The sequence below is a fragment of the Echinops telfairi genome, unplaced genomic scaffold, assembly GCF_000313985.2.
Source record: "Echinops telfairi isolate 266 unplaced genomic scaffold, ASM31398v2 ScPeMD7_7475;HRSCAF=8513, whole genome shotgun sequence".
NCBI classification, from domain to species: Eukaryota; Metazoa; Chordata; class Mammalia; order Afrosoricida; family Tenrecidae; genus Echinops; species Echinops telfairi.
Window position 1 is genome coordinate 7,281,030 of NW_022111379.1, and position 22,032 is coordinate 7,303,061.

A 22,032-nucleotide genomic window follows, 5' to 3' on the forward strand; every position below is an offset into this window, starting at 1 on the left:
CTAATGACTCCAAGTTCCAAGTCTAGGTCAATCCAGCCTTTGCAAATGTGTGCCACTACAACACAGCTGAATTCTCTTCTAGTAGTATGCTCCACCTAGTTGTCTCTAAGGGTTTATTTACCTTCTAATCTAATACTCTGTAATCACAAAATTTAATACTGATTTTTTTCACTTTTATCTATTTACTTATGTATCTTTTCTTTTCTTTTTTTTTTTAGACTCGTGTATCTTTTCAATTGTCTGAAATTTCTATAACCTGCCTCTGTAGATGCTGTCAGAACAAGGCCTCAAATAGTTTCAAAAATGTTCTTGCAAGTGCTGTGGGAATGTAGGGTTCCTCCAGACCCAAGCATGATGAAGCCTTCCAGTTTCCCTTTTTAAATGGAGAACAGAAATTGCCAAAGGGAGTTAGAAATGGGAATTGCCTTTACTCCAAATACCATTTCTATGCATATAACAAGTACCTCTGGAGCTTTCAAAATCACCATTGCCTAGACCTCAACTCCTGTGATTCAGAGTTAACTGGTCAGGAGGGTTGACCCAGCATCACTCTTAATCCCCTGGTAATTCTTATTTGGAGGTAAATTGACAAATACTATGCTAAATAAATGGCTTCATCTGTTTGTCAAAGGCAGATTCTGATCCTATAGTTCTGGGTTGCAGCCTGAGTCTGCATTTCTAAAAAGCTCCAAAGTGCTGCCAGTGCAACTCTCTGCAGCTCATACTTCAAGTACTATGTAGCAAACATAGATAGATAGATAGATAGATAGATAGATAGATAGACAGACAGACAGATAGACAGACAGCACTCCTAACCCCTTACTCCTAACCTCACTCTGACTCTCTTTAAACGCTTCCTCCTTCCTAAACACATTGTCTCCTCCTTCAGAATCTAGCTTAACTAATGGTGCCAAAGGTCACACAGTGTAAGTAGCAAACATAAGATTAACCAAGGCTTCTGAGTCAAAACCCATGCACTAAAGCACCACCAGCACATTAAACAAAGCAAAAATACCCTGAATGCATGAGGGGCATCAAAGTTCATGGAAAAATAAAACTAAAAGATAACAAAAATTTTCCATGAACTTTTTGAAGGCCTCCCTCCCCTGTACAGCCACATCTCACATTATATTTTCCCTTTAGAACAAAAGATTTCTTTAGAAGGAAAAAAACTCAGTCTAAATAAGTCCCAAAATAACTCTTCCTAAATATAATGAATTTCTTTATGCAATACTACTTCAGGGCTAAATAGCAAAGCAAAAAATTTTCATGTTTTCATGCAACATCTTCTGGGATGTTAAGGCAGAGACAAAGGCAGTCTATTTACAAAAGGAGACAATAACTACAGAACTGACTCAAAGTGGAAACTAATGTTATTGTTTATTTAAGATTTATATGAAGGACTGCATATAGAAATTGAAAAGGTCAGTAAAGAGGTTACTCAGTCCAGTCAGCTACCTACAACAATACCCTGACAAATTACAGAAAATAATTACTATGATAGAAAAGTTTATTACTTTATGAAGCACAGCTAATCAGCGCTAAAGATTAGAAAGTTCTTCCTTATATAGAGCCAAAATCTGTCATCTTATAATTTCTGAACATGCGGTTTAGATCCATAAACTTTGGCTAGCAACCAAGGGATGACACTCTCTTTTGGGGGCAACATTTAAATCTGAAAGCTGTAAGGTAGGAACTGGCTTACTAGAGAGATTGTGTTTAATAAGATGGAAATTCTGCTCAAAGAATGACAGGCCAGTTCATGCTCCTCTTGTTCATCTTATCCCAATTGCTGCCCAAACAACTTTAAAATACACGGCAGAGGGTAGTGCTATTGATTGCCATCATTTCCTTTTCACATACAAGAAAACTGAGAATCAAAGTTAGTAAAATATTTGCCAAGGTAGTTAATACAGTTACCGTATATACTCCTGTATAAGCTGAGTTTTTCAGTACATTTTAATGCAGTTTTTGTGATAAAATTAGGTGCCTCGACTGATATTCAGGTCAGCTAATACTTGAGTATATATGGTAGGTTATAAACCCTAGACTCTGGAGTCTCAAGTCTAAGTATTATGGGACGGAATCATACAATACCTCAAAGTCTAAGCTTAGAAGACAGAAATACCTGAGAGGTTTAAATGCCAAGTCTCCCATTTACTACCTACATGAATTTTTTCTTATATTGTTTCAATATTTTAATTCTTTTTGTTACTATAAAATATATCAAACATGCCACAAAACAAAATATATATACATTGTTGAACAGAAAGTCTATTGACTTTGCAAACCTTTACCCAAAGCACAATAAAAAATTCTTTTGAAAAAAAAATCAAACAGAAAGAACAGCTTAACATTTCCCTATTATCCTATGGTTCTCAAAACGAAGTATCAGAAGCATCTACAAAGCTTTCCAAGGTAAAGGTATCTGAACTCTGCGCCAGTTCGAATGGCAGATCTGAGGAACAAAGGCAAGCAGAGTGAAGGATCACTAACCTTACCATTTTAAATGACCTAGTACATGTCCAAGACATACAAAGCAGTATCAGAATCTTTCAAGCAACTTTAGACAAATGTAAAATAGTCTGTATTTGTGACAACCGAATTTCAGATCATTTCAATTGTGAATGAAAATAGACTTAAGTCTACAGAATGGATATTTGACAAAATTGTTGGCAGTCATCTTCCTAATGTATTTCTCATTCTGCCAATGCTGCTTCTATTTATATGTAGCAATTCTGTGTGCTTACTGGAATATGAATAAGGAGATATATAATTCAGTACACAAACCATACTATATCTAAAAATGAAGGGAGGTGCTTGGAAAATGAGCATAAACTTTATACTGTGCCATGTTTAATGTTTGGCCATCTTATCTATGATAACAAATCCCTAATCTTACCTACCCTATTTTAATGGATACAATATTAAATTACAAATAAAATGACCTAGTTTAATTTCTACTTTTTTAATTAAAACCATCACAGAAAACTCACATATCCTCTATCACTTCAGGTTCTCCAATTCTAGAATAGAGGATTATTTAACTATAAATCTTTACAGAGTATTAAAAGTACTTTGACCAATACTACAAGAAGCTTTTTCTGAAGCTTGTATTTAAGTTTAGGATAGTGAACAGTGTTCACAAAGACCAGAAACTATTTGGCACATGTTGACACCACCTGCACAGTCAAGGTAGATACCAATAGTTTATTACATTATCTTCTGCTAAGCAAATAAACTGCACATGCAACATATGTACAACTCAATTCAAGAGGAGAGGAACATATACAAAATACATACATATGTATGTATCTACAAATTTCACATCAAAGTGACTATAGGAAATCAGTAAAAATTCAAGGCAAAAATTAGTTTAAAGGTGAAGTTCATCCTTACTTACCAAGAAACACTCAAAATGGGAACCATTATCTTTATTCAATAATGTAAGAAGTTTATGACTTAAAAGATATAAATTTATCCAAATAGCAAATAACACAATTAAAAAAAAAACATACTTACTTGCTTTCCTCATCTAATAGATGGAGCAATCCTGTTGGTTTCTTACTAATAAGATTTATACAACAAGTATTATCAATATAGTCAATATTGTGCCAGCTGATATCTTCTGTTCTATATTCCTCCTAGGAAAACCAAATAAGAAAATAAACATTTGAATATTCCGCTTGCAGAAAATAATAAGTATATAATAATTAACACTGAAAACTCTTTGTGTTACAGATTGAATTATGTCCCTCCAAAATTTTTGTTGTAAATCCTAACTTCTATTTCTATAGTTAGAATTTATTCTGGAATGAGTTGTTTAGAGGCAGGATTAGTGTAAGGTACAGCTTGAGTCCATTTCTTTTAAGATCTAAAAGAGAAAAACACAAGGTGGAAAGACAGATGAAATAAGATAAGACGTCAAGACACATGAAGCTTTCCAAAGAACCAGGAGGCAGAAGCAAAAAAGAGACAAGTAACTTTCTCTCCAAAGCCAATAAACAAAGCCTGCCTGGATTTGCACTTCTAGCCTCCTAAGCTGTGAGAAAATAATGCTCTATTTGTTAGAGCCATACTTTGTCGTGTTTCTGTTTCAGCAAACACAGATGAGTAAGGCAAAATTAGGTACCAAGAAGTGAGGGTGCTGCTCTAACAGATACTTAAAATGTGGAAGTTGTATTCAAATTTGGTAATGGAAGAGGCTGGAAGACTTTTGAGATGCCCAACTGTAAAGTCTAGATTGCCTTGAAGAGACTGTTGGCAGATAATGAACATCAAAGGTAACTCTCCTGAAGGTTCAGAAGGAAGTAAGGAGAACATAGAAAAAGTTCACATGATCTCAGAAGATACATAGGGTACCAGCAATAGTATGTTGCTGGAAATGTGGATGTTAAATATGCTTCTGAAGCTTTAAAAGAAAACAATGGCCATGCTATTAGACAATGGAAAAGGTGCAATGCTTTTTATGCAGTAACAAAGAACTTGTCTGAATTGTGTTCAAATGTTTGGCAAAAGGTAGAACCTATAAGTGATGAACTTGGATATCTGGTTGATGGGTATCTAACAAGATTGTAAAGAGGCCATTTGAAAGGAAAGAGATAGACTTTAAAATGAACTGTGCAAAATGAAACAGAACTAAAACATTTGGAAGACATATGTCCTAGAATGTTTAGCAAAAACAATAAGCCTGTGATGGATGGATCTATAAACAGCTTAGGCGGAAGGGGACAGAGAAGGAAGGAAAGGAGAATGTATCTGCCTGTTGTAAAACTGCCAGCAGATACAGGTCTAAAGAGCCACATGTGTTATCTTCCGCGAAAAAGATCATTCCTGGAGTAGCTCAGAGACCAACAGACCTCCTGCAAGGCTCACAGGGAGGAGTGCCTTCAGTCTTCTACGTTTCAAACAGTCAGATCTTCAGCAATTCCGTTTAGAAGTGTGGTGCTGCCATTAAGGTGCCAGAAGGGTCGGCCACCACCGAAAGCTGAGGGGTTTAGGCTACATGAACAAAGGAAAGAAGAATGGAGCCTGCAGAGCAAAGGGGTAAAGTCACCTCTCAGATGGACTAGGAAAATTGGGGACTGCTGTGTAAAGAAATGCCAGGAGTTCCCAAGGAGCACTGAGTGATGGACTGTATGTGAGGGCCACAGGTGACAAAGAGAATGAATAATTATAATTCTACACCCTGACCTAGTCTTTGTAACCTAACAATGTCCTTATGTGAGGGATAGGTTTAATGGAACAGATTTATGTATCCAGAAATAAACATCTATAGTCAACTGATATTCGATAAGGGTATTAAGGCTATTTAGCAGAGGAAAGATCATTTCTTTAATAAGATATACTAGAGGGAAAAAGATTACATTCAGATTTTCACATACAAAAGAGTGAGCTTGGACCCATACCAAATACCATATATGAAAACCAATTCCAAGTATATCAAGACCAAATGTAAGAACAAAAAGCATAAAACTCTTAGCTCAAAACAGAGGAATAATGCTTCAGGTTTTGATTTTTAACAGTGCATTCTTAATAACACCAAAAACAAAAAATAAAACCCAAAATAGACCAATGAGAGAACTCATTAAAATTAAAAAAATTGTTGATTGAAGGACTTTATCAACAAAGGAAAGAGAGAAAATACAGTTGGGAGAAAAAATTTGAGAACTATAAATCTAATTAAAAGTTTAACATCCAAAATATATAAAGAATACCTACAACTCAATTTTTAAAAGACAACAATTAAAACCCCAAACAAACCCACTCATCTCTTCACTCTGCCCCCAGGGCACACTAAGACAAGTACAGAAGCATGTATTATTAAACAATGGGAAAAAAATCCTGTATAATATTGCTCAAAAACTTTACTGATTTGTTATTTGCTGATACTACTATAAAGACTAATCTAAAGCCCCAAAATGTACAGTCATCAAGTCGATTCCAAATTATAGCAACCTATAGTATACAGTAGAATACTGCTGTGGTTTGCTAGACTGTAACTCTTTCCAAGAGTAAAAAGTCTCCTTTTTTTCCCTTGGAGTGGTTAGTGGTTTCAACAGCTGAACCTTGTGGTTAGTAACCCAAGGCACATGACTATGACTCAAAAACGTGTGTGTGTGTGTGTGTGTGTGTGTGTGTGTGTGTGTGTGTAAGAGAGGCAGAGACAGAGAAAGAGAGAGACAAGAGAAAGAAGAGTGTGCACTCACTAACATGGAAGATAAGCATGCATACACTCAGGTACTCACTTGCTCCAATTTAAAGATATGTTGATTAAAGTAGTGTTGTAAACGTTCATTGGCAAAATTAATACAAAACTGTTCAAAGCTGTTATTTTCATAATCTTCAAAACCAAAAATATCAAGAACACCAATGGACAAAGTCTGAAAAACAAAACAAAAATTGGTTAAAAATGATGTTCAAGTTTACCTAATAAATAATACCCATAAAATATAAACCAAAACATTCATAGGCATTCTATAGCAGAAGAAAGGAAAAATTTTTTGGCCAATGCACAAGCAAAATATGAGTAAGTCAGAAAATATTGTTTACTAGAGTTCCAGTTCACACATACAGTTTATTTCAAACAAAACTTATTTAAACAGGTCTCTGTGATCCGTGGATGGATGCAGACAAGTTCTCTCAGGAACGCACTAGTCTCAAAGGTCTTGGTCAAAAATGAACCAAGAGACAAAAGACCTGTTAGTCTTGAATGAAGACACTGTTGAACTGTTAGAACAAGACCATTATCATTGATGCCACAGCTACTGACGCTGGGATCTTACGTGGCTCTGTACTTTCAACTTAAAGCAAACATCTTGGCCTCAGGAAGCTTTTGGCTTAGTGGGTAACAAAAATGCTGTGTATCCATTAACCCCAACAGCTGATCTTTCCATTAGTCTTGGAAGCACGAGCGAAGCCAATGAAGCTTTGCTTCGTGGAACAACTGGGGATGGGTCTTGGATTTACCGATACGATCCAAAGAACAAGGTCCAATCAAAATAGTGGCTTCTGAGGGCATCTGCTGGGTCAGCTGAATCCAAGGCAGAGATGTCAGCTTAGAATGTTACAGCGGTTGTTTCTCAGGTTCCCAAGGGTTATTAATGATAGATTTTTCTCAAAGGTCACAGGACAATCATGGGAGCTTACTATGAAGAGGTTTTAAGAAAACTGAACACTGCCTTGGTTGGGAAAGGGCTAAGAAAGTTGTGCCAAGGATTCCCCACCTACCGACCCCCATCATGGCAATCTACCATTTCATTCCTCAAGAATAGCAATGGCTTTCCCACAAGAAACCTTACAACCTGCAACCCTGATCTTGTCTCTTCAGACTTTTTTATTCCCCAAATTCAAAGTACATTTAAAACTAACACAAATTTAATTCCTTAAGGTTTTTTAACATGGTATAAATCAAAGAGTACAGAATCCTTCAGGAAAGTGTTAGAGATAGAAACACCATCTTCAGGACAGAGGATATGTTGACAAACAATAGTTTCAATTTTGATATTTTTCTTTAATATAGGTTTCTATAATTATATAATAATTTTTATTTAAACTTCATAAACTAAAAATTTTAAAGGTTAGTCCAACTTCATATCTTCTTCCCTAACAATCATTTAAATTTTAGCACATTATATTTTAATACATAAAAAATTTAACACACATGGATTACTTTAGAGCAGTCATTCCCAACCGGTGGGTCGTGATCCCTTTGAGAGTTAAACAACCCTTTCACAGGAGTCACCCGATTCATAACAGTAACAAAATTACAGTTATGAAGTAGCAACGAAAATAATTTTATGGTTGGGGGTCACCACAACATGAGGAACTGTATGACAGGGTCACGGCATTAGGAGGTTGAGAACCACTGCTTTAGAGAACTGTACCAAGCTTGCTATCTCTATTTCATAAATTCCTATATTCTATGAAACAAAGGAATGGAAACAACAGGGTATGAAGTCACAAATTTACTTAAACAAAGTATCACCAGAGCTAGTTTAATCCTGATTACGTTTGGCTACGCCAAGAGAATCACGAAAGTTTTTCTAGTTTTGATTTCTATAATCTCAATAAATGGAACTCTATTTTAAGAACTGGGTAAAGTGTGTTTACTCAGCTTCATGAAGTTGAAGGATGAAACAGTATGAAAACATGGTTTAATTTAATTTTTATATTAAAACACACAGAGGGTTTAAAATGTTGCATAATCTTAAAAGGCTTATTACCAAAAAAAAGGACAAAACAAAAGTTCCTCTGAACAGAGTAATAAAAACAGCAGTTGAAAGGGAGTACATTTAAGGGTGATTCGTACTTACTCTGTATTATTCTGTCTTGTGTTGCACTCGACTTCAGTGATTAGCCATTTCATTAAAACAATTTTAAGGGAAACATTTGTATAATCAAGGTATGCTTACCTTGGTATTTTGCTCCAAATCTTTACTATTTAAAAGTGCGTGATTAATTCGAAAAACTATCCAGTCAAACAGGGCACTATAGAGAGACTTAGCCATGGAGTTCCTCACTGTCACAGCCTGCAAAAAAAAAAAAATTTTTTAAAGGAAAATAAAAACGAAAAATAGAAAGAAAAAAAAACAAGGAAGGAGAAGTGAGTGGAATTGGCAATAATCTGACTTAGATAATATAAAAAACTTTGTTCTGTTCTCATTCAGGAAAGAAAGCTGTCTTAAATTACAAACTAATTGGGACTTAAGTGGAGAGGAAATGTTTTGAGAATGATGAGGGCAATGAATGTACAAATGCGTTTTACACAATTTATGTATGTATGGATTGTGATAAGAGTTGTATGAGCCCCTAATAAAATGATTTTAAAAACTTACAAACTAATTTTTCTCTTAATAGTAGATGAGTAGAATTGAAGTTTTCTACCCATATTCATTACCTCCGGGAGTGCAATGCAGATGGCCACATTGCTATGAAAGGTCTCTTACTGCCTGAGTCAATTCTGACTCATAGCAACCCTATAGGACAAGATAGAACTGCTGTGTGGTTTTCTGAAACTGTAAGACTTTACAGGTGTAAAGTCGCATTTTACTCCCAAAGAACAGCTGGGGTTTTGAACTGCTGACCTATGGTTAGCAGCCCAATTACACCACCAGGGTTCCTTGCCATGAAAACTGAAACAAAACATGGGTCAATGGGTTCAAACATTTTTCTGAAAAGCAAACGTTTTTGTAGAAAAGATGTATAGAATGAAAAGTTATCTACAAAGATTCACTTAAATGAATAGGCCTTGACAGCTTGGTGGGGAGTAATCTAAGCAGAAAAACCACCTCTGTGAGCAAACAGGAATCAACATCCAGAAAACGACTTGGCACAAAATAATCGTCAATATATGGTCACAAATTGATTATTAAAACACAATTCTAACATCTCTGGAATCCTAATCAGAGTCATAAAACATACATAATGTAATGCCATCACAATTACATTCCTAGGGATTGTACTTACCATCCACAGTAACTTTTGGAACTTCTCTACCAGGAGAACGTAACAGCCCAGACACTATGGCATTATGAAATCTATTGTTTTCCTTCACTCCAAATGTTCTTCAGCTTATCACAGCCCAACAAAAAAAATCAGTCTGAAAACTACTTCTATAATCTAGGATAGTACTAATTTCTCCTAAACTGTTAAACTTTTCCTATTCTATCATCCATAACTTAGTGAAAATATATATGCCATATTTTCCACTACCAACCAACCAAATCTGTAAGAAATGCAGAAAACTGATCATTATGGTTACAGGGGAAGTCCAAGTTGCTAGCTAGTAATCCATGAAATGCAAATTGAAACAAGGTTTGTGTCATACCCCATTCATATAGTCAAGAATTGGAAAATTGGATAATAGTACGGTAAGACAGCAGATATAAGAAGTGAAGAACCGAGAGTGGGTTGGAAAGGGGGGACCAATTACAAGGATCTACATGTGACCTCCTCCGTGGGGGAAGGACAACAGAAAAGTGGGTGAAGGGAGAAGTCGGACAGGGCAAGATATGACAAAATAATAATTTTTAACTTATCAAGGGTTCACGAGGGAGGGGGGAAGAGGGAGGGAAGAGGGAAATCCGAGGACCTGATGCCAGGGGCTTAAGTAGAGAGCAAATGTTTTGAGAATGATGAGGGCATTGAATGTACAAATGTGCTTTACACAATTTATGTATGTATGGATTGTGATGAGTTGTATGAGCCACTAATAAAACTATTTAAAAAAAAAGAAGTAAAGAACCCTCAAGCACTGATATTAAATATCAAATCTGGCACGGCCATTTCAAAGAGTGATCTGGTATTACATAAAAAATCAAGTACCTATAAACACTATGACCCCACAACCTTGTTCCTGGGTTTATATTCAGGGCAGTGGTTCTCAAAGTGTGAATGTACAACAGTAGCAATAGTTTCAGCTGAAAACATGTTTGAAATGAAAATCCTAAAACCCCACCCTAGATACATAAATCAAGAAGTAGGGGTCAGCTTTCTATGGTCCTCCAAGTGATTATAATGCACAGTAAAGTTTGATGATCACTGCTCCACAGGCAGTCTTACAGCAGTTGAAAATGTGTTATCTATACACACATCACTGTTAGTTGTGGCAGTCTAGTCAGGCGCAACTCAAATGTCCACTTACCAAGGAAATGTGTTGGGGAAAAAAGTGATACATACAATGGAATTCTATGCAACATTCAGAAACAAAAGAAATGTACACAAACCACCATGAATATGTCTACCTTGTTTGTTTGATTTATACATAAGCCCTGGTTATGAAAGTTATAAAACATATACTACACTATACATCTTTTCAAACACACAAATATTAACAATGGATATATTTTAAAACTTAAAAGTGGGTGCTTACAAGGTATACAGAGGAATCAACCCTAAGGATGGGTAATAAAAGGCAAAAATAAAACAAAGCAAAACGTACATTTGCTCCTGAGAGGCAATTCTCCATGGGTCTCTCTCGTTTCAGCATGTCTTGTGAACAGACACACTGACAGCTTTTGTTTGGCTCTCTCTTTTGAAGAATGTTTGAATAACAAAGAGCCGTGAAAGAACAAAATGGTATCACCCTCTGTAGCAAAAGGCAGATTTGTTTTTGTCCAGTTTAACAAACCTGCCCAAGCAGGTTTGCTCACAGGTAGGTCCCTTACGGAAAATTGAGGTTCCTAAACTCAGGTTTCCTTAGCTGCCACATAAAACCACTGCATGTGACACAACCCACCTGACTACTCTGCACCTCTCCTATTGGACTTGGGGGCTGAGGTGAAATGAGATGAGCATCAAGTTCAAGCTGTCTACTATGCCATCAACAATGAAGTCTTCTGTCTCTGTCCTAAGAACCACCTATCTTCTGCTATAGTCCATGAAACTGTAGTGGGATAGCTTCCTTGTGTTTACATATGGTAAACTCTCAGACCCTTCAGAGTTGATGTTTGTATGAACTCATAATAGAGAAACATGAACTGAGCTTCAAATTAAGTAAAATGTGGGGGCAGAGAGGTAGACAGCATAAAAGGAAAACCAATTCAAACTCACTGCCATCCTATCCAGTCAAGTTTGACTCACAAAGAGCCTAGAAGACAGAGTAGAACTGCCCCTTTAGGTTTCTGGGACTGGAACTGTTCATAGGAAAAGAAAACCTCATTTTTCTCCCCCAGAGAACCTGGTGGTTTTCGACTGTTGACCTTGCAGTTAGCAACCCAAAGCAATACCCATTACACCACTAGTGTTCCAATAAAAGGAAAAAATAGAAATAGGAGAGACTAAGTTAGGCTATGAAGGGAAGGAGGAAAAAGAAAAAAAGTAGGAAGATACAGTGCCAAGAAGTTTACTTTACTATATAAATTGCAAGTATAATGCGCTGAAAAGAGTCAATAATGAAGATCTCAAAAGCAGTGATTCAAGTAGACAAATTTGACTTACACCACTTCTTTTTGCCTTAAAGATGACAGCATATAAACGGATTTAGATACCAAATAAGGTGGCAGGCTGCAAAAGTTATTGATTTTTAATTTATATGTGTGCATATGTATGGAGAAATAAATTTATCTAATGGAAATGAGAGGTTAAAATGTTATAGGGAGAGGGTAAAAGATTTGAGAAGGAAGTTGACCGGAGAAAGGCAGAACGATTATCAGACAATTGTATGGTGCAACTGAGTGTGAATATACCATATATACTTGTGTAAAGGCTGAGTTTTTCAGCACATTTTTAATGCAGTTTTTGTGGTAAAATTAGGTGCCTCGGCTGATATTCGGGGTGGCTTATACTCGAGTATATGTGGTAATAAGTTTTCTAACACTTCAAGAAAACAGGAAAAACCGACAAGATTCTTCAAAATGTTGTGATGGATATGAAAAAAAATCTATCATCAAGGCCATTAAGACCAGAGCCCTCACACTAAATCCTAGCTCCAACAATTAGTTGTTACATCATGGCCCTGCTTGATACTCACCCTCAGGAAGGGAACACAAAAGACACAGGTGCTGTAGCAAAATATGGTGAAGAATTTAGATGGTGCCCGGCTATCAGATAAAAGAGCTGTACGGGCCCCTAATAAAATGATTTAAAAAAATAATAATAAAAATAAAAGCAATCTAACCATGAAAAAGAAAATGCTCTAAAATTGATTGGGGTAATGATTGCATAATTCTTCTTGATATGAATGAACTATTGAAGTGTATGATATATAGATCTTGTGCCAATAAAACTGTGGGGGGAAAAATAGAATCTGAAGTCTTAAAGGCTTGTCATCATACAAGCAGCCATCTAAGTGAGATGTCAACTAAGTCAACATGGAAGAAGCACACCATCATCAGTCACCAAAGGATTGTAAATCATATGAGTAGGAGGGTAGAGAAAAATTAAAAGATAAGAAGCATGTATTCAAAATATCTAACATCTGAATAATTGGAGGTCTGATTAGTAAAAGGAAACATAAAGAGAAGAGACCCAACCAGAATTTGTTTTAGGTGCAAGAATCTCTTACTTGTTCCATGACAAAAAATGTCTTCCCTGGCTTTTTAAATACTAATGGGGTCTTTTCTTTCTTACTCATTATTTGTATTTTTATCTTTATATTATTATTATTTTATCCTTACCACTTTATTTCGATTTTGGTTTTGAATGGTGCTGTTGGATTTCCCAGTGTGTGAAACACAGAGAGGATGCATAGTGATAATAACTGGGGCTAGGGTTTCTAGGGGACATAGAGGTAGCGGGAGGGTGATAAGTTGGGTAAGGAGATTTCAGGAATAAACAATGAAGACTGGAAGGGGGAGGGACCAGTAGAAATGATTGTGATTACAGAACTTATTTTTTTAAAGATAATTTTATTGGGGGCTCTTACAACTTTTATAATAACCCATACATCAAGTGTATCAAGCATATTTGTACATTATGTTGCCATCATCATTTTCTAAACATTTACTTTCTATTTGAGCCCTTGGTATCAGCTCCTCTTTTTTTCCTCCTTCCCTCACCCTCCCACCCTCGCGAACCTTTCATAAATTATAAATCATTATTATTTTCTTATCTTAAACCAACCAGTCTCCCTTCACCCACGTTTCTGTTGTTCATCCCCCTGTGTTTGTTTGTGTGTGTGTGGGGGGGCCGGGAATGTTGGTTCTTCTCCCTTCTCCCCCTACGTTCCCCCACCCTCCTGGTATTACTACTCCCATTTCTGTTCCTGAAGGGTTTATCTGACCTGGATTCTGTACACAACTCATGTCTGTAAGTTAAAAAAGAAAAAGAAAGAAGAGGAAATAAAGACATCACACTGTGAAATCTCTAAGCTGAAGACATAGGTTTTCATATTAAAAGGAATTCATTGTGTAACAAGAATTAATATTTTATGTATCTAAAAATCATTCAGTAAAGTTTCTAAATCACAAAGGCAAGAAAAGCTAAGTATCTCAAATTCCCAGGCCAAAAAAGCATTACCTAAACCACTGTATGAAAGAAAAGAAAAATCAAGTATCAAATTCTGTATCATAAAAAAACTGGAAATTAATTAGAGAATGTTTCCAGAGTTCTAATGGGAAAAGGAATGTAATGCTCAAAATTCTATACATAGGCAAGTAATTAACAAAAGATCTTTTAAAATATCAAGAAAACCAACAGAATATCCATATAGTGGAATGATTATTCTAGTTTTCCAAAGAGGAAATAAAGTTTAAAAATATTCTGATCAAATTTAACAAATATAAATTAATGCATAGTAGTGCTCATAATGTAAATGGGCTGAATTTTCTAATTACAAGAGAATTTTAGATTAAATTAAAAATTAAAAGTTGCTTAATCACTACTTATAACTCTTACTACCATAATAAAATACCATAGTCAACTAGAATCCATATAAACTATATATGAGCCTTAAAAAAATCATGGAAAATGAAATTAAAACATAACAGAATTTTCCCATGAACTTTTTGAAACTCTCATGTTTTTCAAATCTAATACTAATTTACCCTGTAGAATATATTTTCAGCCCCTTTTCTGTGAAATGCAGTCCTGCCAATCCATCTTTTTATCTGAGTATCTCAATCCAAGAGGTGTTTTAGTAAGTTAAATAACAAAAGTTTCCCAACCAAACAGGATCTCATTATGTGAAAATTAGCAAAAGTCTTCACAGTTACTCAAACCAAAACCACAAGATTAATCCAAGACATCTCCTCTGGAGGTTTTGGCAAGTGACATTTGGAATTACTAAAGAGTCATCTTGACAGACTGCTTCAAAGACACAGAATAATTATCAGGACTTACTTGGAAGAAATTTTAATAAAATGGCAAGGAAAATTGCACCTATAAATTTTTTTTCCTTCATAACATTGTACCTGCATCATTCTTCAAGAGTAACAAGGGCTATCTTACAACCATGATCTTGCCTTTAGGTTGCCTTTTTATTTCCAGCACACAAAAAAACAAATAAAAGAATACAACTGAAATCCCAAAACTGCCATTGTGACATGGTATGACAGGGGAAGGTTTAGCGAGGTGGAAACATCACCTTCGGAAGTGTATAGACCTCCATGGAGAATGGTCATGGCACAATAGCGTCATACTTTGTTATTTTGTTTAAAAAGCTTTTTATTATCTCATAACAAGTCTTTTTTAACTTACCTCCCCTATGGCACTCCTGTTTAACACTTTGATTTTTGCCTGGTAAGACACTAGGCAGAAGACCTTGCTAACTCTTAAGATAATAAATTTATGTGTGTTAAGCTGCTAAATTTGTCACACGACTATAGAAAATGTCACACAGCTATAGAAAATGAAAACGGCTATAGAAAACCTCCTCTAATAGATTCTTCACACTGCAAGCAAAGTGATCCTTTTTTGTTCAAAATAATCCAAAAAATCTCATAGCTCTTCAGAAAAAGTACAACAGTCCTTAAACACTGCTCCATATTTTACTCCTACTGCTTTACACAGCTCTGGGCACAAAGAATGTTTTCAAATATTTACTGGACAAATAAAGAGATACCTCATACAAATGTAAACTAAAATAGAACAAGCATAATAGAAAAATCTCAAAAGTTAAATTTAAGGTTAAGATGTAAATATAAAACAATAAGTTCTGAAAGAAAATACAAAAGCTCTTGAGCGTTGTGTAAAAAAAAAGGAAAATCCTTGAAGTTTTTTCTTGTTTAGAAAGGAACATTCAAGAGTGAGTGAGTATTTAAAAAGGCACTAGATAACTATCAAAATGAAAAAACAGAAACAAATTAAAAAAACCACCAAGGACTTGGAGTTGAGGTGCCCCAAATGTAGAATAAATGGATAAATATCAGCCTAGAGAACATTCTCTAGAGTTCAAACACAATCCTGAACCTCTGTATCTCCTAACCCTACATTCTGTCCAATTTTTATAATAATTGCCAGTTTGCGTTATCATCACTTTCATACAATTACCTAAAAAAAGGATTGCTCTTCGATAATTTCCTCCCCTAGACACATCAAAGCACAATCATAGTGAAAGTAACAGCTACACATTGTAACAGTAAGTCTCACCTGGGAGCCACATATACAGATGCCATTTAAAATCATGGGACTGGGTGAGATAGCCTAGAATGTAGGTCCTTGATAAAAAACATAAAAACGAGACAAAGACTGTCCTAGGACACCCTGTGGTTTAAAGGTCAGGAAGAAAAGAAAAATCAAGCAAAACAGAAGGCAAAGGAGTGGTCGAAAATAAAGATGTAAACAGAGTATGATTACCTGGAGTCTAAGAAATCATCTCAAGAAAGAATGATCAATTAGGTAAAGTACTGCTCATTTATAATTCCACCTATATATCCACCCATGTGAATAATATAAAAATTAAGAATTGTGAACAAAGTAAGATCTTTTGAGAAAAAATGCAAGTCTATTGCTCACAATCAGAGCACATGTAACGTTTACATTTCCAAGCCACTAAAAAGTTCAAGGTCAAAGTTTCAAATCCTATTAGATATTTCAGTGAACACTCTGTTGTTGTCATTTTCATTCTATTAAGGGAACGAACACAAATTCAAACACGTAAAAATGTTCAGAGTCCTTTGATTCCAAAGAAAATCTATTCTTACCTCGGCCAGCTTGTATGGTAAAATCAGTTTTTCTCCTACTGTCACAGTTTTCCTGGTAACTAACGCATCACATAGCATCTCTTCTTTAACCTGTGAGTGAGAAAATAAATTCATTATGCAAGAATTAGGACAGTAAGTTCAATGACTTTATTGAAGGAAATAATTAAGTCAAGAAAGAAATCTTAATGAGATTAGCAAATGTACAATAGAGAAAAATGAAAATGTACCAGTGATTTTAATATTTGCAGAAGTAACATTTAAGGGTCTCAAACTTCCCCCCAAAATATGAAGGTAAAAGAATAAAATGGGTTTTTTATTAAAGAGTAAAGTTTGTTTTCTAATCATGGGAAAAAAACATTTTTAAAAGTTCAAGCATAATTTCACAGCCTAGAGACAAGGACTAGAGAGTGACGACACTTTTTTTGATGACAAAATATTAGTGATTTATGTTTTTGTTATGAATGTAAAATTTTGAGGATAAAGCTGCTATTTCCTTGGTTCTCACTCTCCCCCCGGAGGTAAATATTGTATCATGAATTTGACATGCTAATGATTTCAAATGGCATCATATTGTCCATGTCTCTTTTTTAAAATCCTTGGTGGTATAATGGATTCCATATTGGGTTGTTAACCACAGGTCAGCAGTTTGAATCCCACGAGCTGCTCCACAGAGAAAGATGAGACTTCTGCTCCTGTGAAAATGTGCAGCTGCAGACACTCTATAGACTATGAGTAGGAATTGACTAATTCATTCCTCTACTTGGGGATATTTACCCAGATTACAAATTTGCAAGATTAAAAGATAAACTAAAATGAATATTCTTGCATATGAGTTAAAGAATTTCTCAGCTGTCCGTCCTTAAAAGCAGAATAGCCATAAGGCAGGATGCAATTCTTTCATTTTCTAGGCTACTGCCAAACTCCTGTATGTGAGTCTTCCCACGCTGGGCTCTCCGCAGCAGTACTGAGAGCTACTACTTTCTCAAACCTTGACTGTGTTTTTGTTTTTGTTTTTCAATTTCTAACCAGCTTTATTACAGAGAGTTTTGTGATAGAGTGATCATAGGGTTCTAGTACATGTGCTATCTTTGGATGGAAGTGACCTGTCAAAAAAAAGCGTAAATATCTTAACAAAATCTGAAAAAAAAAAAAAAAGGTAACTGGAAGTTAGTTGGTCAGAGCATCCAAACCGTGAGTTCTTAGGCCATTAGGAAACGTCTGAGAATTTCAAATGGAGCAAGAATATTACCATTATTCATTGAAACTGACTAACGTAATAGTATAGCTTCATAGTAATAAAAACTAATGGTTTTATAGTAGGTATTTTCCAAAGACTACAGTAATAGTCTTCACATATTCTACTTTGAATTTTATAGCACCCTGATGGGAGGACATGAAATGGCAAAACTGGAGTATTTTATAATAGTATCTATGCCTCATAAATATAAAACTTTCATAAAATTTTATGCAGAAAGTAAAATTACAATATAAAAATATAACAGCAAAGGGAATTGTGAGTCATAAAATGAAAGGGGGCAAAAACAATCAACTTTCCAGATATTCTTTTCTATACATGTATGACTTATTTTAATTTTAAAAATCTTTATTAATTGAAAATACAATTGCGATTCATAATTTTTCCAAAAACCAATGAACTATGCTTTTAGTAAAGCAATGATTTTTGGTGGTGGAAGTGGTTCTAATATCTCAATACTAAGATACCTCCATAATCAATCTTTATTAGAACTTTGAATAATTTTAGCAGTATCTGTCCCAAAAGACTTTAAGTAAACAAAACACAAACAGTCACTTTTAACTGAGGATGCTATAAGAAAATAATGGGGGAATAAAATACATAAAATAAAGCTATTATTTTAAAAACACTTACAGGGCAGTGCACTATTGAATGTGGCTCTCATAGTCAAGTCTCTAACTCCCACCAAACAACCATTTTGGTTTGGTAAGAAGGTGAGGGAAGACACTAATAGAATTCACCTGTAATTGTGAACAGGATTCCCTGGAATGCCATCCTGCCGTATTTAAAATGAGGCCTTCCCAAACCCATCTGTAAGACAACTGGACAGTCCCTCACAGAAGGGCCACACAGAAGGGAAGATAAATCTAGAGCGCAGTATAGCACTGATGCAACACATAACTATCCTCTAGTTCTTTAATATTTCCTCCCCTTAGTATTGTGGTCTTAGTTTAACTTCATTAATTTTGTCAGACATGTGTATGTTCATGTGTATAATTAAGATCATTCGATGCATGAAATACAAGACAGTAACTGGAGTAACGATTCCCTGAGTATAAGGAAGGAGAGAGGGGAAGGGAGGAAGAAGGAACTGATAGCAACGATGATTATATAACCCCACTCGAGGACAATGAATAACAGATTTGTAGGTGAAAGGATACACTGGATGGTGTAAGATATGGCCATAAATAATTAATAATAAATAATATATAATAACAAGGATTCCTGGGGAGGGGGAGAGGATAAAGTGGGAGGTGATATCAAAGAGTTCAGGAAGAAAATGTTTTGTAAATGACAGTGGCAGCAATTGTACAAGTATGCTTGATCTAATTGGGAAAAGTTTTCAATTAGCAATAACAGCGCCTCGGAGAGACCTCATATTACCACAGGGCAAAGCTTACTTGATCTAATTGAACTTTGGATTGTTATATTTGTAAGAGTGCCCAATAAAATGTAAAATGAATAAATAAAATGAGCCCTCTGAGAAGCAGGGGGAGAAATCCTAACAACCAGCAAGAGCCAGGAGTGGAGCATGTCTTCTGGAGTCAAGATCCCTGTGCAGTGAACCTTCTAAATCCAAAGGATAGCTAGAATATCAAGGAGCAGCAACAGAACCAGGAGCCAGACCACGGAACTGAGTGATGGACTTCCCAGCCCACGGAGAAAGTAAAGCTGAGTGCTTTTGTGAAGGAGGCTGGCGTGTGCAGTGGACGCCTCTGGGCATTTACTTGGGGAAGCTGGGTTTGCTGACCCACAGAGCTGAGTATCTTTAAGGCATGCAGCAGAGTGGTATGCCTCTTTGGGCATTGGTTAGCAGTCTTGAAACAAATTTATAATATGTCTTAATAAACAACCCTACCCTGAGCATTTCTAACTGGGATTACAATTTGTCAACTTCCTTAATAAACCCTTTAATCGTGAATATTGTTCTGTGTTCTGTGTAGCCATTGCTAATATGAGCCCAGTAAGGTAAAATACAGAAAATTCAAACAACACAATATTTATGGTCTAAAATCTAAATCTACATTTTATCATGGAACTGAATCACTTGGGAATAAAGAGAAGGAAAATTAAATGAAATCCTTTATGAAAACATTTAAATTTTAATTAAACTTTTTATTATACCTATCCTTTTTAATTTTATCTTTCTTAAAATTGCAACTATTATTATCCACCTTGAATAATTAATGGAAATTACATATTTAAACAGTTCCTAATAATTAGCTATGGGTAGTATAACATAGTCGATCCTATCAGATTATCTCTAGTTTCTGAACTTACAAGTTATCTTCTTTCTACTTAATACTAAAAATCAGTTTCTAGAACTAGTCTAATTAACTTCAGGCTTCACTTCAAAAGTGAGATTTTCTTTCAAATCGTATTTGTTGTTAGTCACACTTTACCACTGGTAGGACCACAAATACAGAGTCTAATTCTCAGAACTGGATTTTTTCTTCTTCCCGAAAGTAATACCTAAGTTCCTCTTTTGCTTATATGATGTTCTTCTTACCAGGCTGCCACCAGAGAAGGAATGCTGCACTAGGACGAGAAACCTTGTCACTTTTTGGGTGTCTGGGCTTACAAGTAAAACCACTATCCTCAGTGCCTTCTTTTACCACAATACTAAATGCTTGACTAAAACAGCACCTGAAATGCCGACTGAAATACCACCTGCTCTCTGATCCTTATGACCTTCAAATCACAACCCTCAGCTACCACACTCTGTTTCCTGGTACAACTTCTTTCCAATGAGTAAGTCTACTTCCAATTCACGGGGCGCCCTTTTCTTGGTCCTTCAACCAGGCTTACTCATTCCATTAAAGTTATTTAATAAGCAATGCTCAGTCATGTACATAGGGGGGAAAAGCAAAACACAACACTGTAAAGTTAAATAAAACGGGCGGTCATTGCTCTCAAAGAGCACTGCAGACTTGTAATGGACACAAACTAGTAAACAATTAACTTTATATGGCAAAACCAAAACTAAATTATGCTTTAGTAGAAACAAAAGCTGTATGCTTGGGAGGGGGTTTAAAACACTGACGTGACATATAAACCAAGATTTGAAGGGTAAATAATATTTTAAAAGAAAAAGCAGGCTATTCATAATTGCCGTAGAGTAACCAAGATGTCCTTCCACAGATGAATACTCAAACTATGGTACACTCAACAAATGGTTTACTTACACATAATAAAAGGAATGCCCTTTCAAGTTCTTGAAAAAAATAGGTAAATCTTTAAACTACATTGCTACATGAAAGAAGTGAGCGTGAAAAATCTATACTGTATAGTTACATATATGGAAAAGGGAAAATCACCAGATATAAAGATCAGCAGTTCCCAGGGGCTAGCAGGGAAGAAGTGAATAGGTGGTACACAGGGAATTATTAGGGCAGTAAAACTATTCGGTATGATACTATAACAGTGATTATATGACATCAAACATTTGCCAAAACTCAGAATGGTACAAGAGAATGAGTGAACCTTAATGTATGGGTTTTTTAATCAATTAGGAGATCAGAGATTCCAGGAAAGTAATATAAACTCTAAGAGGAGGATTGAGGAGAAAAGGTGTTGACCTATGTAATTTTGGAAATGAGCGATGTCTGAAAAATTGAGGCAAAAAGAACTACACATAAGCACTATACTCTAATTCATACAGTAACTTCCGACTGGGGTATGGGTTAAAAATTCTGATACATATACACTCGAATCCAACAATTCAGTATAGGGATGACAGGCAGTGGGAGTCAGTTTACTCACAGATGGAAGGGGAATTTAGCAATAAGTAAAGGGGAAAGGTTAGAGTGATCCCTATGTTAATGGATTGGTTAGGGGCAACAGCATAGCATATAGAAAATTATATAAAAAAATAGATGCTCAATCCCCCCACAGAGGGGCCACAGGGAAAGGATGAGTCAACCAGGGTACAGTAATGCATCAAATAAACACACAATATTCCTCTGGTTCCTTGAGGCTTCCTCACCCCCCACTATCATGACCCCAGTGCTGTTTCTCAATTCAGACTAGACCGGAGCATGTACACAGATATAGAGATGGGGGCTCAAGACACACAAAATCCAAGAACAGGAGTGGGAATAACGATACCAGAAGGGTAGGGAGAAAGGCAGGGGAGAGGAAGGGAGAAAGGGGAAACCAATCGCAATGATTGACACATAATCATACACCCCTCTA

The 22,032-nt window shown here is 35.7% G+C and overlaps 1 protein-coding gene across 6 annotated transcripts in view; it reads right to left on the reverse strand.

Moving 5' to 3' along the window:
• MYO9A (myosin IXA) overlaps window positions 1–22,032 on the reverse strand; it is a 211,124-nt gene that overhangs the window by 146,459 nt on the left and 42,633 nt on the right. For all 6 annotated transcript variants that reach the window (XM_004711954.2, XM_045285720.1, XM_045285719.1 and 3 more), the window contains exons 8-11: window positions 16,584–16,673; window positions 8,415–8,531; window positions 6,249–6,383; window positions 3,523–3,644 (exon numbers count right to left, since the gene is read on the reverse strand). In XM_004711954.2, coding sequence (XP_004712011.1) covers window positions 3,523–3,644; window positions 6,249–6,383; window positions 8,415–8,531; window positions 16,584–16,673 — 464 coding nt within the window. The remainder of the gene's footprint in view (window positions 1–3,522; window positions 3,645–6,248; window positions 6,384–8,414; window positions 8,532–16,583; window positions 16,674–22,032) is intronic.